We start from the raw sequence: 16,479 nt of genomic DNA, 5'->3' as shown, positions 1-16,479 counted from the left end.
AGTAGTAGTAGTAGTAGTACTAGTAGTAGTAGTAGTAGTAGTACAGTAATAAATAGCAATATAATAAAGAATCTATACTTTTGCTGTATCACACCACCATCATGATAGATTTCCATACCTAGCGGGTACTCTGAGAAATCTGCAGGGGGCAACTTTTCTTAGGGATTTGAAGCATAGGTCAGACAAAAAGAAGAGACTTGAGAACTTTGTGTTTGTCTGTAGCTCACTGACAATCTTTTTCTTACAGAAGACAAGTGCTCTCCAAAAAGAGTACATTACAGAAAGAAAAGAAAGCCCCTGAAGTGAGTAAAACGAGTGATCTTTTTTATCAAATTATAAGTCAGACCTTAGATATCAACTAGTCCAACCACCTGATTTTACAGATGAGGAAAGTGAACTCAACCCTTAGCCAATTAGACACTGATTGACCTGATATAGGTAGTGAGTAGCAGAGATAAGTTTTGAACCGAGATCTTCTTGGCTCCAAATTATCTGCTCTTTACCACCATGTTGCTTTTTTAAAGGTCAATATTTTCTCTTAATTAGGGAAAAATACATGTGATTATAGTTCAGATTTCCTCTGGAGCGGGAGACTGAAGATGGGACTTAGCAATGCTGTCTATGGTTTTATTTTTAATTAATTTTTCAATTAACAAGAATTTATCTTCCATCCGTTTCACTTCCCCAGCCCCCAACGTTGGGAGGTGGGGAGGAAGAAAAAGAAAACTCTTGCATCACAAATGCAGAGGCAGGCAAAACAAATTCCCACATTGGCTATGTCTAAAAATGTATGTCTTATTCTACATATTAGTCCATCTCTCTCTCTCATGGGATAAGTAACATCTTTTCATCATTGATACTGGGCCTTGCATACTGTTTGCCAAAATAGGAGGCAATAGGCCACAGTCATGGTTTGGGAGAGTTCCTAATTCTTTAAAAGTTACTTTGTTTTAAAAACATTGTTTTTATTTATTTTATTTTATTTAAAACACTGTTTTAATGGCACTGTTATTATTTAATTTGTTTGCCTTGTTCTGCTCACTTCGCTCCGCATAACTTCATACAAATCTTCCCAGGTTTCTCTGAAACTGTCCCTCTTGTATTTCTTTTGACATGATAATACTCCATTACATTTACATGCCATAATTTTTGTGTAATGTTCTGTCTTGGGTACTAACCTAGAAAGTAAATCATTTTACACAGAAGATAAAAAAGACCTTCTTAGATTCTTCTTGAAGGAGAGATCCCTTTCTTGCTTTTTCTAGAGGAAGTAGACAGAGAAGGTCAAGGGGAAATGGATTGAAGACTTGAAAGAACTGTAGAATTCAGAGCTCTTATCTGACCTTATCATTTTACAATCCAGGACACAATAAAGATCTCTCCTGGATTTACCTACTCTCGAAGTGATGAAGAAATTTCAGTTATACTGGGAGATGAGATGTTTGAAAGGTCAAAAAAATCTAAAGAAGAGCAGACGGTTAAGCTCATGCTGCCCAGGTAATGCCCTTGACAAATCTAAAGGAGGGGTGGAGTGGTCAGTGGAAGACATTTGAAGCTGCTTTTGCCTACTCTCCCCATGAAATAAACTAGAATCCAGCTTTATTGCCATTTTATGGTAAAGAGGATCCTGTCTTAGGACTCTAGCAAGCACGTAGCAGTTAACCTAGTTATCCAGAAGTCAGATGGTCAATATGCTGATTATCCATCTCTATCAAATTTTCTTCTCTTTGGCACTGATCCTAGAGGGTGGAGAGGAGGAGCTCAGATCATATCAGTCATGTGATCTGAGGAAGGGGATGACATTAGAAAAGAGGGGCACCTCAGGGCCCATGTGCCATGTCCTATGTCCTAGGTGTTGCCAGAATTTCAGGAGCAGCTCCAGATTCATACTGCACAGCATGGCCTCTAGAAGCCAATTCAACTTCTGCTACAAATATATACATCTATTTATGTTTATATAAACTCTATTTTGCAAGATTAATGAACTTTATGGCAATTTGAATTTGACTGATAAGAATTGATAGAAAAGAATTCAGTTTCTGGGAGGGAAGCCTGGATTGATATTTCTGTTTAATGATGCATAAAGATATCGTAGATCAATTCATGTACCAGGGTTTTAAAATCATTATAGTAAACCCCCCCCAAAAAAAGTCTGAAGAAAACAAGAATAAACATTTGTAAGAATGGGGCAGCTGGTGGTGCAGTGGATAAAGTGCTGGGATTGGAATATGGAGAACCTACGTTCAAATCCAACCTCAGACACTTAGTAGGCAACCTGGGCAAGTCATTTAACTTTTATTTGCATGGGTTTCCTCATCTGTAAACTGGGGAATAATAGCACCTACTTCAGATTTTTTTCTGAGAATCAAATGTGATAATATTTGTAAAAGAGGTCAACTCAGTCCCTGGCACATAGTAGGTGCTTTATAATCCTTATTACCTTCCCTAAAAAGAATCAGTGTAAAACAAGGGATAGCTGTAGAACGGCATCAAACTGGAAACTGGGAGTAATAATAACAGGGCACCTTTCTAGCATGTTCTACAGATTATGATGCCCTTTCCTCACAAACAGCCCTAAAAAGTATGTAGGTCAAGAGCTATTATCCTCTTTTTACCAAGTGTGTCTCTGAAAGTTTAAGGGATTTGCCCATTTAGAACTGGAGCTTGAGCAGATATCTTCTCAATCAATCAATAAACATTTATTAACTGTCTCCTGACTCCATAGTGCTCCCCTCTCTGCCCTTTCTTCCTTGTTATCTGCAGAGGCTGACCTGATGTTACACCAGTCTGGGTTGGGTGACAAAGGTCTTCCATAGTTCACAGGGGCCCAGGAGGCCTGTCCTGACCCAGGTCCAAGAATGTGCTAGGACATCAGTTCCCAGACTAACAGAAAAGTTATGGTACAGCAACAACAATACTACATCATTTTATGTTGTGTTTTAAGATTTGCGAAATACTTTACCAATATCTCATTTGGGGAGTTCCCTATTTAGTTAATAGTACCTAGGAGGTAGGTACCATTATTATCTCTATTTTGTAGATGAAAAGACTGAGGTAGACAGAGTTAAGAGACTTGCCCAGAGTCACATAGTTTAAGTGTCTGACACCATGTTTGAACTCAGCTCTTCCTGAATCTAGGCTCAACACTTTGCCAAAATGGGTCCAACATAGCCCTTAGAGTTGTCTTACTACACTGGAGTCTGAGGCCTAGAATGTATGGAGCTGGGTCTTTCAGTGTCAGCTGGCGTCAGGTTTGTCCTAGTCTCAGACCAGTGATCCAGAGATAGGCTGAAATTCCTGAGGCTGCAAGTTGCAGCCTTCCCAATCTGGACCTCCACTATTCAGAGGGTTGAACTGGGATAATACTCTTTGCCCCGCCACATTCAATTAATCAATCAAACAAATGTTTATTAAGTACTTTCTATGTGCCAGGTACTATGCTATGTGCTAAAGTTACAGAGAGCAAAGCAGAATAATCCTTGCTCTGCAAGAGCTTACGTTCTGACAGGCAAGAAAACATACACATAATCTGCATATACAGAACACATACAAATGAAATACAAGGAAACCCTGAAGAGGAAGGCACTGCCAACTAGAGGGAGAAGGAAAGGCTTCATGAAGAAGATCATGTGAGCTGTTTTGATGGTAACCAGGGATTCCAAGAGCTGGAAGTGAGGAAGAAGGACATTATAATCATGAGACAGCCCCTACAAAGTCTGGGAGATGTAGGAGAACACCAGAGTCAGCTGAGTAAGGAGGTAACGTGGTGCTGTGGAGGATAGATTGGAATGGGAAGAGTGCTAGAGGCAGGGAGACCAAGTAGGAAGATTTGGTAGGCTAGTTGAGAGGTGATAGCCCTGAGTTATAGTGCTGGCTGGCTGGTTGTTGTGTTCTTCCTTCCTTTTCAAAGAGGACCATGACATCAGAAAAATGATAGTATGATTTGCACTGGACGTTGTTTTGAGTGAGGGAGGGCTGTGCAGGTCACCAGCCTCACTTTCTCCTCCTGAGCCATCTGAATCCAGTGACCCGATATTCCTCAGGATGCCTGGAGATGGCCCAGGATGCAATGGGAGACTTTAGCCTTTTAGGCTGGCCTTTTCAGGTGCTCACTTAGAGGGAGGTAACACCCATTGAGTAAATAGTCCTCTTTAAATAGTAGTCAGGGGGATGGCTCCTTTAATTGAAAATAATAAATAAATCACACTGGAGGGGGCAAGAGCCTCAGGGTTGTTGTTTCAAAGAAAAGCTGTTACTGTTGTCATTCACGCTAAGCCAGGAGGGACCAAAACCAGCCATTGAGTGGAGGTTGGGCAGGGACCTTTCCTTATTGGCTGGGTAGCTAGGGAAAAAGGAACACATATGAAGGAGGAGCTTGTGAAAACAAAAAAGACAAGATTTGGCAGCAGATTAGATAGGAGTAAGACTGAGGAATGGAGGATAAAGACAAGGTTGAGGACCTGATAGTTCCCTTAAGAGTAATAAGGAAGGTGGGAAGAGGGTTGGAGTTAGATGAAAGATAATGAGTTCTGCTCAGGACACATTGAGTTGGAGATGCCTATAGGACATTCAGTTTGAAATGTCTACCAGGCAATTGGTTGTTTAGGACTTGATTATAGCAGAAAGATTGAGTAGACATATAGATCTGGGAATTATGTGCATACTAATGATAATTAAACCTATGAGAAGTGATGAAATCTAAAGTACAAAGAAAAAAAGAAGACTCCGATGCGAGATATTTGAGATATACCCACATTTAGTAGATACAAACGACACAGATGGTGATCCAACAATAGAGCCTGAGAAGAGTGGTCACACAGGTAAGAGGAGAACCAAGAGAGAAGAAAACCAAGAGGTACCCAAAGATGAGGACAGAGAAAGGGCCATTGCATCTGACCAACTATCATTAATGACTTGGAAGAGAGTCATTTCAGTTAAGAGATGAGATCAAAGCCTGATTACTGAAGGTTTGGAAGAGTGAGAGCAATGTAAATGGAAACAAAGGTAGGCAACTTTTTCAAAGAGTTAATTGAAAAAGGGAGGAGAAATGGTAGTATTTAGTAAAGGTTTTTTAAGATTAGAGGAAAATTAAAGAGATTATGTTGTTGTTGTGTTTGTTCTTCGTTCACAAAGAGGACCAAGACATCAAGATGATGACATGACTTGCAGTTGACTTTGATCTGAGTGAAGGAAGGTTGTGCAAGGTCACCAACCTCACTTTTTTCTCCTGAGCCATCTGGGTCCAGTGGCCTGATATTCATCAGGATGACTGGAGATGGCCCAGAATGCAATGTGGAACCCTTGGCCCTTTCAGACTTAGGTCTTACCACTATCTTACTTTGAGTGAATTTTTTAAGTAGTTGCTCGAGGGAAGACATAAGAAATAAGGCAAAGAATGGCCTCTTGAAATAAAAAAGATCTAGGAGGGCAAGACCCTCAGGGTTTCTGACCAAAAGAGAAACACAATTGCTACTTACATTCATTCTGAGCCATTCAGGGCCTAAGCAATGACCAAGTAGGCCCTGACCTGGGACTTATTATTGCCCAATCAATGAGAGCCACGGTGATTTGGGGTTAAGGATCGGTGATTTGGGGTTAAGGATCAGTGATTTGGGGTTAAAGATCGTCTATAAGAGGAAAAGAAATCGAGGCAAAACTTATCTATACGAAGTGAGAATCAACTTTGGTAGATTACAGAATAACACACAGGCCATAACTAGAAGGTTTGCCCTTTTCCCTCCATTGCTGCTCATGTTTTGGGCTAAGAATTATCTTAAAATTTTTTTTTATCAAGATCTTATTATATTCTTAACCCTGGTTGCCTCCAGGAAAAAAAATTACTAAGTTGACATGCTTCTCATTCTATGCAATCTTTGGCCAAACCTGTACATTCACAACTCTCTGGCTGATCGTTGGTAACTCACTCAGAAGCATCTGAAACATGGGTGGTGGAAGAGTTTGCTGTAAAACAGGCCACAAGCGTGGTGGCTGCTCAAAAGCAGCAATGACATTTTGGAAAGAACAGGAAGGGATGGAATCTAAGGACTTGTAGAGAGGCTGACCTTGGCAAGGAGAAGAGCCTGCTCTTCAGGAATGAATGAAAAAGCATTTGCTAAGCACTTACTGCGTGCCAAGCACTGTGTTAAGTGCTTGGGGAGACAAATGCAAAAAACAATCTCTGCCCTCACAATTATAATGGGGACTGAAAACAAACATCAGAGAGACACTTTGGTCTAAGAAAGTTATGGAAATGATGATTGGGAACATAGGGGAGTATATTGACACACTCTTTCCAGGTACAATATATGAGAAACGTACTCTAGAAGGGACAACATCCGTTGTGAAGCCAGGAAAGGTTTTATTAATTTTTACATTCATTCCTGAATGAATGCACATAGTTCCTAACAGACTACTACACTTGCTTCAGACAACTGCAAGGTTTATATGCCCTGCTTTCAATACGAGTTCCCTGCCTGCCTCTCATTGGCCAGCATTCCAGGGTTCACTAAACTCTACCCCACATTCCTCATTTTCTTTATAGAATGACATGATATAAATTCTTTTAAAGGAATTCCCTTAATCGACGTGCAATCATTCTGATGTCGACCTGAAAGTTTAGTTAAAAAGACAAAAAGGCGAAATAAATGATATCTCAATTGAATAGGTGGTAAATGCAATAACATAAGAGAGTTGGCAAAGTGACAATTGAAATTATGACCCAGGATATCTGTGTTTTCTTTACCATTAATATACCATAGTATAGTATGTATCCATAAAATATTAAGGAGAAGTCCCATTATTCAAGTGTCTCAGGTTAAAGGTCTTATAATGAATGTTGAGTCAGCCCCATCTGACCTTGTTGACATAGGAAGAGGGAATTTTCTGAGTTTACTCAGAGAACAAAGAAGCTGTTGGGTCCAGGCTCTTCTTCTGGTTGGTTAGTTCAGGCTCTGGCCCTTATTGAGGTACAAAAATGATAACAAATGATTATCACTGATATTACAGATATTACGTATTTTCTGTGAAACATAAATTCAATTCATTTCTTACAAATAAAAGACTTGATTTGATTGTGGTTCATGGTTCCAGAACGGGGGGAGAAGTGGAGGAAAGACTGCAAGTGCTGAAGCAAGGCCATTGGTGAGACTATGGAAGAGATGGCTTCAGAATGGAAAGTTACAAGCATAGTAGCAAGAATTTTTGTGAACTAATTATCTGGGAGAGATAGTCATCTTACCAGTCTGGACCTCAGGAGCCCAGGGCAGCCAGGTGGGTTAGTGAGGCTGAGCATCCTGGACGAGACACAAAGCAGTCCTGAAACAGTGGGTCTGGGGGAAGTGACCAGGCCTTCATTAAGGCCATGGAAGGCCTTCTCCATGGAAGAGGTGGCCAAAGAAAAGGTGGAAGAGAAAAAACTGGAGAGAGGAGAAGGAGAGAAGAAGGAGCTCCCTGTGGAAGGACCAAGTTTTCTTGGGAAAGTAGAGGATGAGGTCTTTGGCTGAAAGGGGAGAAAAATAGTGCTGCTGAAGGCTTGAGGAGAGAAAAGAAGATTTGGAGCAGACACTGCAATAAGCACCTTGTTTTCTTTTCAATGTTGTCCCATGATTCCATGGTAATGGAGGAAAACGGGCAATGCAGTGGAGCAGAGGTAATACCCATTCCAACTCTTGGTCTCACAGTACAAGTCTAGCCAGCTGTGGTCAATGGCAGTTCCTCACAGCCCATTTGCTCTTTATTTTGTCCCTAGCACCTAGATATAGAATGAAATGCGAGTATTGAATGTACTGTAGATACAGTTCAAAGAAGGTGACTTTCTTATTTGTTTCTTCTTAATTCTTTTATCCTGTCACCATCACATCCCATACTACCTCCTATCTTTTCTTAACCAGTATTTTGTTCATTGCCCTATCACGAATTGGGTATAATTAGCTGAAGATTAGTACAGCCTTTTAAGATGGTAGACATGTCTGCCACATGTTCAGTTATCCAGAATGCCATTTATGGACAATTCCCTGACATGTAGACAATAAAGCAGCCCAGACTCCTGACCTTCAGAAAACTCCTCTTGGATCCTTTTCTGCCCTAGCCCCAAACTTAACTATGACCCCAGTCTCACTTCAAGCTGCTCCCCTCCCCCCATCCCAGTGTGTGTCTTGGCCTGTGTCCCCATTTTCAGCAATAGTCCTAACTCCAAACCCTCTAACCAGCTCCATTTCTCCCAATTTTCATTAATCCAAGTCCAGAACAAATTCTTGGCATATTCCCATTTCCCTCTAATCAAAAGGGTCCCATGCCTTCTCTCTTCTTTTTGAATGATTTAAACAAGAATACCAGGCATGTGGTTAACCAGCCTATTCCTCCAGTGCTGTTATCTCAAGCATGATGAGCAGAAGGCATGATAACTAGTCACCAAACCAGCCCTCATCTTAACCTTGCTAGCTCAGCTGTTATACTCTAATGTCTCTAACTGGGCATGGAGTGGTAAACCATGTGATAAGAGAACCATCTCTGCTTTGCAGGACAGATGTCATTGCTGACTTAGAAAATCAGATCACAGAGCTAACCACAGTGATAGAGCAAATGAGCAGAGATCATCAAAATACTCAGAAACTGGTGAGTTGTCTTTTAGTCTACTTGGTCAGCCTTGTTTAATGAGAACAAGCAGGGCCATAGTGGAAGTCTACTTCAGGAAGGACATTTTTATCCATTGGCTATGAATCTGTTCAAGATGCATCCAGTGACTCCTTTTTATGGCGAATCCCTGGGTTACGATCATATAGAGGACTCTAGTTTCACTCAGCTATGTTGTGGATGCCAAGGTCCGTACCAGTAGAAATACATTGTAACCACTTTCCCTTCTCTTCTGATTCCCCCTACTTAAAATGGGTCAATGGAGACATGAAGTGTGTTCTGAGGATTTGGTGGTGTTCACTGATGCATGGTCATGTATGGAGCATCAGCACACACTTTTTATTCTAAAACCAGTCCCTAGGACCTTTCACCTTGAGTTAAATCAGTAGAGAGGAGGAAGGATCCATTCACTTCTTCCAGAATTCCTATATGACTGAGTTGTCTATTCCTGTCAGATCAACCAATTATCTGTTTAGTCAGTTAATCAAATCAATCAAAGTCTCACTGTGTGTTCTGATGACAGCTCAGCCAGCTTGTGGTATTGATGGAGAGCCCCTTTGAGCTACTATCAGAATGGCTTTGTGCCCCATCACTATCCTTTTTGACCTAATGTATTTTATTACAATATCTGTGTAAGTTCAGAATCATCAGAATACTGCCTTTCATTTAGCATCTCACGTTTTGATTCTCAGGGACATAGATACCATCCAAAACTTGTGTGCTATAGACGTTAAGTTTGAAGGGGATTTAGAAAGAGGAATTCCCTGTGGGCCAGAAGCTCCACCAAAAAGATAGATCCTGAGGTGGGCCTTGAAGGAGGGGGCTGTATGTCTGACTACATGCTGCTAAAGCCATGCCTGTCTTTCTAGCTTACAGATGAAATGGAACACCGGTACAATGATCTTTACAAAGAATTTGAAAATAACAAGAGGTACAGCCGCCTAAAGGGAGGGGCAAAGGGAAAAGGGAAGAGAGGGATGTGTGTGCCTGCCTAAGGAGGAGAGGGCAGTTGAGTTCGGAGCTATTCAAGGAGAGCATGCTCTGTTTTTCTCCTAGTGCTCCAGTCATTTGGATGCCAAGAGATTCTTGGCTACAGTGGAACTTTCTCACCTAATAGGCTCTTTCATTTTCTAGGAATTCCTTCCTTTCCTTTAACATCCTTATAATAGAGGGTCGTCCAGACAATGAACTCTAGTGAATAGAGATCTAAGCTTGGAAGCAAGGAAATCTGAATTCAAATACGATCTGTAATATACATTTACCTTCTCAATGCTCCAAGCAATGGTCACAGGAGTGGGGAAACTGTGGCCTTCTAGGTCCTCAATTGTGGCCCTTTGACTGAGTTCAAGTTTTACAGAACGTATCCTTTTATTAAGGGAATGTGCTCTGTGAAGTTTGGATTCAGCCAAAGGGCTGCGCTTGAGGATCTAGAGGGCCACATGTGGCCTCGAGGCTGCATGTTCCCCACTCCTGATCTAAGACCATCACTTGTAGAAAAATTGCTAATTTATACCAGTGGAGAGAATCTGCACAAGAACAGTTTCCAATACCAAATTACAAGTTAAGACCAAAAAATAAGGGGGAAAGAGAATAAAGAGGATCAGATAGTATAGAGGAAAGAGAACTGGATCAAATTCCAGCTCTGATACTTGACTAGCTGTGTGACAAGAGTGATTTATCTAACCTCTGGGAGGCTTTTTTTTTCTAGAAAGTGGGTATAGATACTTAGTAGCTGTGTGACCCTGGACAAGTGGCTTAACTCTATTTGCCTCAGTTTCTTCATCTGTAAAATGAGCTAGAGAAGGAGATGACAAACTGCTCCAGTAGCTCTGCCAAGAAAACTCCAAATGGGGTCATGAAGAATCAGACACAACTGAAAACTGAATGAACAACAAAAGTGGGTGTAAAAATACTTTCATTCACTACCTCACAGGGTTTTTATAGTGAACATGTTTGGCAAATCTTTAAAGCACTAAGGAAATAAATTCTATGGACTCCAGTGGTTTCCTGTCACCTCTAACTGAGCCCCAACATCCCTTCCCAGGCTTATTATACTTTACTTGTTTTTCACACACTCTTGCAATACAGGCAAATGGAGCTTCTTATATGCCTCATGTGCAATAGTCCATATCCTGTCGGTCATGCAGAGGTGTCCTCCTACCTGCCTCTGCCAGAGTTAAGTGACTTGTCTAGGGTCACACAGCTGGTTTCTTTAAAGGCTCCATTTAAGGATCTGCTTCCACAGAAAACCCAGCCAGCTACTAGAGCCTTCCTCTCAGCCCTGTTCCACCCCACCTCTACCAATTCTGTATACAATATCTATTTTTGTATAATTGTATACAATTATATATGTGTGTGTTGGCCATCCCCAATGGAATGTGGGCTCCTTGAGGGCGGGGCCTGTTTCCTTTCTGTCTTTGAACCTCTGTACTAAGGACTCTACCTGGCACTTAATAAATGCTTGTCAGTTGATTGGTGTGTATACCTTGTTAAGATTATTTCCTCTAAAATAACTAGTAAAATTATCTGCCCCGCACTCAGCAATTTGTCCCTCCCTACTTCTATTGTCCCTTCTCTCCTCTGTAGCGCTAGCTGCTAGGCAGGAAACATTCATAGGAATAGTTGTGCAGGTGGAGAAGCATTGGGAAGGAAGAGGAATGGGTCCCTTTCTGAGTTGTTGACTACCCACTCGCTTTAGCATTCGCAGTAGTTTCAGGAGAAAGGCAAGTCTGAACCCATGCTTTTCCCTTTTGGTTTTAGCTGTTGCTATCTAGAATAGAGGTCTCCAAGTGGGGTCATTTTGGGGGGAGTTTAGGTTTGGAGGATGGGAAGATGGACCACATCCCACCTACCCCAGGGTTGTCAGTGGAGTCTTGACTCCTACACAGGCTTTATACTCACTATTGCCCCACACTCAGTACCCTTCCTGTACCTCTTCCCTTTGGTACCAGGCATGGGCCTTTCAGAGCAGTTGTCATCTACCCAGAGCACCAATAGCTGAATAGATGCTTTTGAAAGAACTCTTGTCCCCAACCCACCTCTCTCTTCTCCCCCACCCCCCACAAATTACCATCCTCTCGTGGATCAGCAATCTCCTCTCAGCTCTCTCTGCATTTTAGGGGTGTGACCAATTCATAAGAGTCCATCGTCTCCTTTTTCCATTTTCAATGAAGAGGTTGAGCAGGTATGGGTGTTTCTCAATCTCATGTCATAATCTTTTCTCTCAAACTCACCCTTTTGCAAAAAACTTTAGCTAGTTATTCAATTTGGGCTTTTTATGACTTCCCTTGATGCATTATCCTAAAGATAAAAGGCATGACTAATGAACACAGATTTTTCTTTTTTAAATTTTATTTGTTTTTTGTTTTCAACATTCAATTCTATAATTTGATTTGTAAATTTTCTCCCCCTCCATCCAATTCCTCCCTCATTAAGACAGCATGCAGTCTGATATAGGCTATGCATGTACTATTGTATTAAACATATTTGTACATTAGTTATGTTTTAAAAAAAGAATTAAAACCAAAGGGGAAAACCATGAGCAAAAAGAAACAGACAAAAAAGGAAAATAGTCTGCTTCAATCTGCATTCAGACTTCATAGTTCTTTCCCTGGATGTGGCTAGCATTTTCCATCATGAGTCTTTTGGAACTGTCTTAGATCCTTGCATTGCTGAGAAGAGCCAAGTCTAACAAACTTGGTCATCACACAGTGTTGCTGTTAGTGTGTGTACAGTGTTCTCTCTGGTTCTTCTCTCAGCATCAGTTCATGTAAGGCTTTCCAGGTTTTTCTGAGGACCCCTGTTCATCATTTCTTATGGAACAGTATTCCATTTGAACACAGTTTTTTCAAAAAAAACATAAATACAATGTAACTTAAAAATTGTCAAAACTCATACATTAGGGTTTTAAAGAACAATCATGACAAAAGACTAATTATAATGAAACAGATCTTACCTTTTGGTAGAGAGGTGGTAGACTAGAGGCACACAATGAAGTACACATCCTCAGATATTGTTAGTGTTGATTCATTACAAGAGAGATCTGTGGGCTGAAAGTCTTAGTAGGCTCATAGGTAAGGAAAGATATACAAAAAAGAATCAGACAAACATTTTTTAGAAAAAATAGAGGAAAACAAAGTGCAGTAGGAGATGCAAACAAATAGGTTAAGTGTATTATTACCTAGTGTTTTACATAAATATATGTATATATGTCTTTAAAAAAAAACCATGTAACAGTAGTCCACAGATTCTTATACTGTCCTCTTTCAAGTTCTCTGCCTATTGAAATATTTGTGTTCAATGATTATTTTTAAGTTCACAATAAAAACTGTTTTTTTTTTTAATTTAACTTTTAACATTTATTTTCACAACATTTTGGGTTACAAATTTTCTCCCCTTTTATCCCCTCCCCCCCCAAACCCAAGCATTCTAATTGCCCCTGTGACCAATCTGCTCTCTCTTCTATCCTCCCTCTCTGCCCTTGTCTCCGTCTTCTCTTTTGTCCTGTAGGGCCAGATAGCTTTCTTGACCCCTTAACCTGTATTTCTTATTTCCCAGTGGTAAGAACATTACATTTGATCCTAACACTTTGAGTTCCAACTTCTTTAGCTCCCTCCCTCCCCACCCCTTCCCTTTGGAAGGCAAGCAATTCAATATAGGCCAAATCTGTGTAGTTTTGCAAAAGATTTCCATACTAGTTGTGTTGTATAGGACTAATTATATTTCCCTCCATCCTATCCTGACCCCCATTACTTCTATTCTCTTATGATCCTTACCCTCCCCATGAGTGTCGACCTCGGATTGCATTCTCCTCCCCATGCCCTCCCTTCTATCATCCCCCCCACCCTGCTTGTGCCCTTGTCCCCCACTCTCTGTATTGTGAGATAGGTTTTCCTATCAAAATGAGTGTGCATTTTATTCTTTCCTTTAGTGGAATATGATGAGAGTAGACCTCATGTTTTTCTCTTGTCTCCTCTCTTTATCCCTCCACTAATAAGTCTTTTGCTTGCCTCTTTTATGAGAGATAATTTGCCCCATTCAACTTCTCCCTTTCTCCTCCCAATATTTCTCTCTCACTGCTTGATTTCATTTTTTTTTTTTAAGATATGATCCCATCCTCTTCAATTCACTCTGTGCACTCTGTCTCTATGTATGTGTGCATGTGTGCATGTGTGTGTGTGTGTGTACTCCCACCCAGTACCCAGATACTGAAATGTTTCAAGAGTTACAAATACTGTCTTTCCATGTAGGAATGTAAACAGTTCAACTTTAGTAAGTCCCTTATGACTTCTCTTTGCTGTTCACCTTTTCATGGTTCTCTTCATTCTTGTGTTAGAAAGTCAAATTTTCTTTTCAGCTCTGGTCTTTTCATCAAGAAAATTTGAAAATCCTCTATTTCATTGAAAGACCATTTTTTCTCCTGAAGTATTATACTCAGTTTTGCTGGGTAGGTGATTCTTGGTTTTAGTCCTAGTTCCTTTGACTTCTGGAATATCCTATTCCATTCCCTTCGATCCCTTAATGTAGAGGGTGCTAGATCTTGTGTTATCCTGATTGTATTTCCACAATACTTGAATTGTTTCTTTCTAGCTGCTTGCAATATTTTCTCTTTCACCTGGGAGTTCTGGAATTTGGCCACAATGTTCCCAGGAGTTTCTCTTTTTGGATCTCTTTCATGCGGTGTTCTGCGGATTCCTTGAATATTTATTTTGCCCTCTGGTTCTAGAATCTCAGGGCAGTTTTCCTTGATAATTTCATGGAAGATGATGTCTAGGCTCTTCTCTTGATCATGGTTTTCAGGTAGTCCCAGAATTTTTACATTGTCTCTCCTGAATCTATTTTCCAGGTCAGTTGCTTTTCCAATAAGATATTTCACATTATCTTCCATTTTTCGAATCTTCACGCTATGTTCTGTGATATCTGTCTTTCTCATAAAGTCCTTAGCGTCCATCTGTACCATTCCAGTTTTGAAAAATCTATTTTCTTCAGTGAGCTTTTGAATCTCCTTTTCCATTTGGCTAATTCTGCTTTTGAAAGCATTCTTCTCCTCATTGGCCTTTTGAACCTCTTTTGCCAATTGAGTTAGGCTAGTTTTCAAGGTGTTAATTTCTTCAACATTTTTTTGGTTCTCCTTTAGCAGGGAACTGATCTGCCTTTCATGCTTCTCTTTCATCCCTCTCATTTCTCTTCCCAGTTTTTCCTCCACCTCTCCAACTTGACTTTCAAAATTCTTTTTGAGTTCTTCCATGGCCTGAGCCCATTGGGTGGGCTGGCACACACAATCCTTGATTTCTGTGTCTTTGCCTGATGGTAAGCATTGTTCTTCCTCGTCAGAAAGGAAGGGAGGAGGTGTCTTTTCTCCGAGAAAGTACCCTTCAATAGTTTTATTTCTTTTCCCTTTTCTGGGCATTCTCCCCAGCCAGTGGCTTGACCTCTGAATATTCTCCTCACACCCACCTCACCTCCTGGTCCTCTCAGCCAGCGTTTGGGGACTGAGATTCAAATGCTGCTTCCCGCCTTAGGGCTTTTGGCGGGGGCAGGGCTGCTATTCAGTGTGAGAATTAAGTTCAGATGGTCAGGTCGGGGCAGGGCCGCCTCTCAGGCCCAGTTCCCTCAGGGGGTTTATGCACAGACCTTCCACAATGGATCCAGGCTCCCGCCCGCTTGGGGAGCCCCTGTCTGCAGCCGCCTCTCAGCTTCTATCTCCCGGGGGGGCCCGAGCCATGGGGGCACCCCACTCCCCTCTCAACCCGCCAAAGAGACTCTCTCACTGACCCTCGTCACCTGTGGGTGGGGGGGCTTGTGCGGCCGCTGGAGATCCCGTCTCTGAAGCCTGCTCGGATCTGTACCTCTCAGAGCCGTGGCTGCCGCAGGTCCGGGCTGGGCTCCGCGTCTGCAGCGCGATGGACCTTTTGCGAGAGGTTTGCAGGTCCCTCTGTGGGTGGAGGGACCCTCGTGGCCGCAGGATGTCTCGTCCCCGTAGCCCATTCGGATCTTTTCCTCATGGTGTCGCAGCCGCTGCAGGGCTGTACTCAGCTCCCAGTCCCGGCGCCCAGTCCACAGCGCAAAGGACCCCCCGCGAGAGGTTTGCAGGTCTCTCCGGAACAGAAATCTCCCTCGCTCCAATATTCCGTGGCGTCTGGGTGCAGAATTCGCCCTGGCTTGGTCCCCCTCTAGCCGTTCTGTGGGTTGTGAGTTCGGAGCTATGTGTATGTGCGTCTTTCTACTCCGCCATCTTGGCTCCGCCCAATAAAAACTGTTTAAAGAATTTTCACAAACATCATCTTATTTGATGCTCATATCATAGTTATGAAGTAGGTAATTCAAATAATATCATATTCTACTTTATAGATAAGGAAACAGTCTCAGAGAAATAATGATTTACCCAAAATTCTACAAAGGGGGGAAGACTTTAATCTAGGTCTTGTGATTGCAAATCTAGTGTTCTTTGCAGCATAACATGCTTTCTCAAATTATTGAAAATTGATTTACCGTAGTAGAGATTCTCTCCTCTATAGATAACAGAATTTTAGGATCCTATTTAAGGTTTCTTTACCTTTGATGAAATATATGGCTAAAATTGAATCTATTTCCCAGATTTTGCAACTATAGTGTATGTTCCATTAGGGCTTAAGTTACTTCAGTTTTGTGCTTATTGGTCCATTAAAATTTAAGCCACAATGATGAATTTGGAAATAGGAAGACTAAGAGAACTCTAGTTTTGCAAAGATTGCATGATGATAATTGTCCAAAAAGCTCTTCTCAGATGAATTTGATAATAGACCTATTGGGTCTAACCTAACTGAAAAGAAAAATGGCACTTTTTTTTTTAACTATGGTAAATCAAGA

General features: G+C 41.3%; 1 protein-coding gene across 8 annotated transcripts in view; it reads left to right on the top strand.

The window, feature by feature from the left end:
- FLACC1 (flagellum associated containing coiled-coil domains 1) overlaps positions 1–16,479 on the top strand; it is a 41,187-nt gene that overhangs the window by 10,570 nt on the left and 14,138 nt on the right. For all 8 annotated transcript variants that reach the window (XM_072617283.1, XM_072617279.1, XM_072617281.1 and 5 more), the window contains 4 exons: positions 248–302; positions 1,364–1,497; positions 8,520–8,613; positions 9,501–9,562. In XM_072617283.1, the coding sequence (XP_072473384.1) occupies positions 248–302; positions 1,364–1,497; positions 8,520–8,613; positions 9,501–9,562 (345 nt within the window). The remainder of the gene's footprint in view (positions 1–247; positions 303–1,363; positions 1,498–8,519; positions 8,614–9,500; positions 9,563–16,479) is intronic.

Source organism: Notamacropus eugenii, chromosome 6 (assembly GCF_028372415.1).
Source record: "Notamacropus eugenii isolate mMacEug1 chromosome 6, mMacEug1.pri_v2, whole genome shotgun sequence".
NCBI classification, from domain to species: domain Eukaryota; kingdom Metazoa; phylum Chordata; class Mammalia; order Diprotodontia; family Macropodidae; genus Notamacropus; species Notamacropus eugenii.
This window is presented reverse-complemented; position numbering and strand designations above follow the sequence as displayed.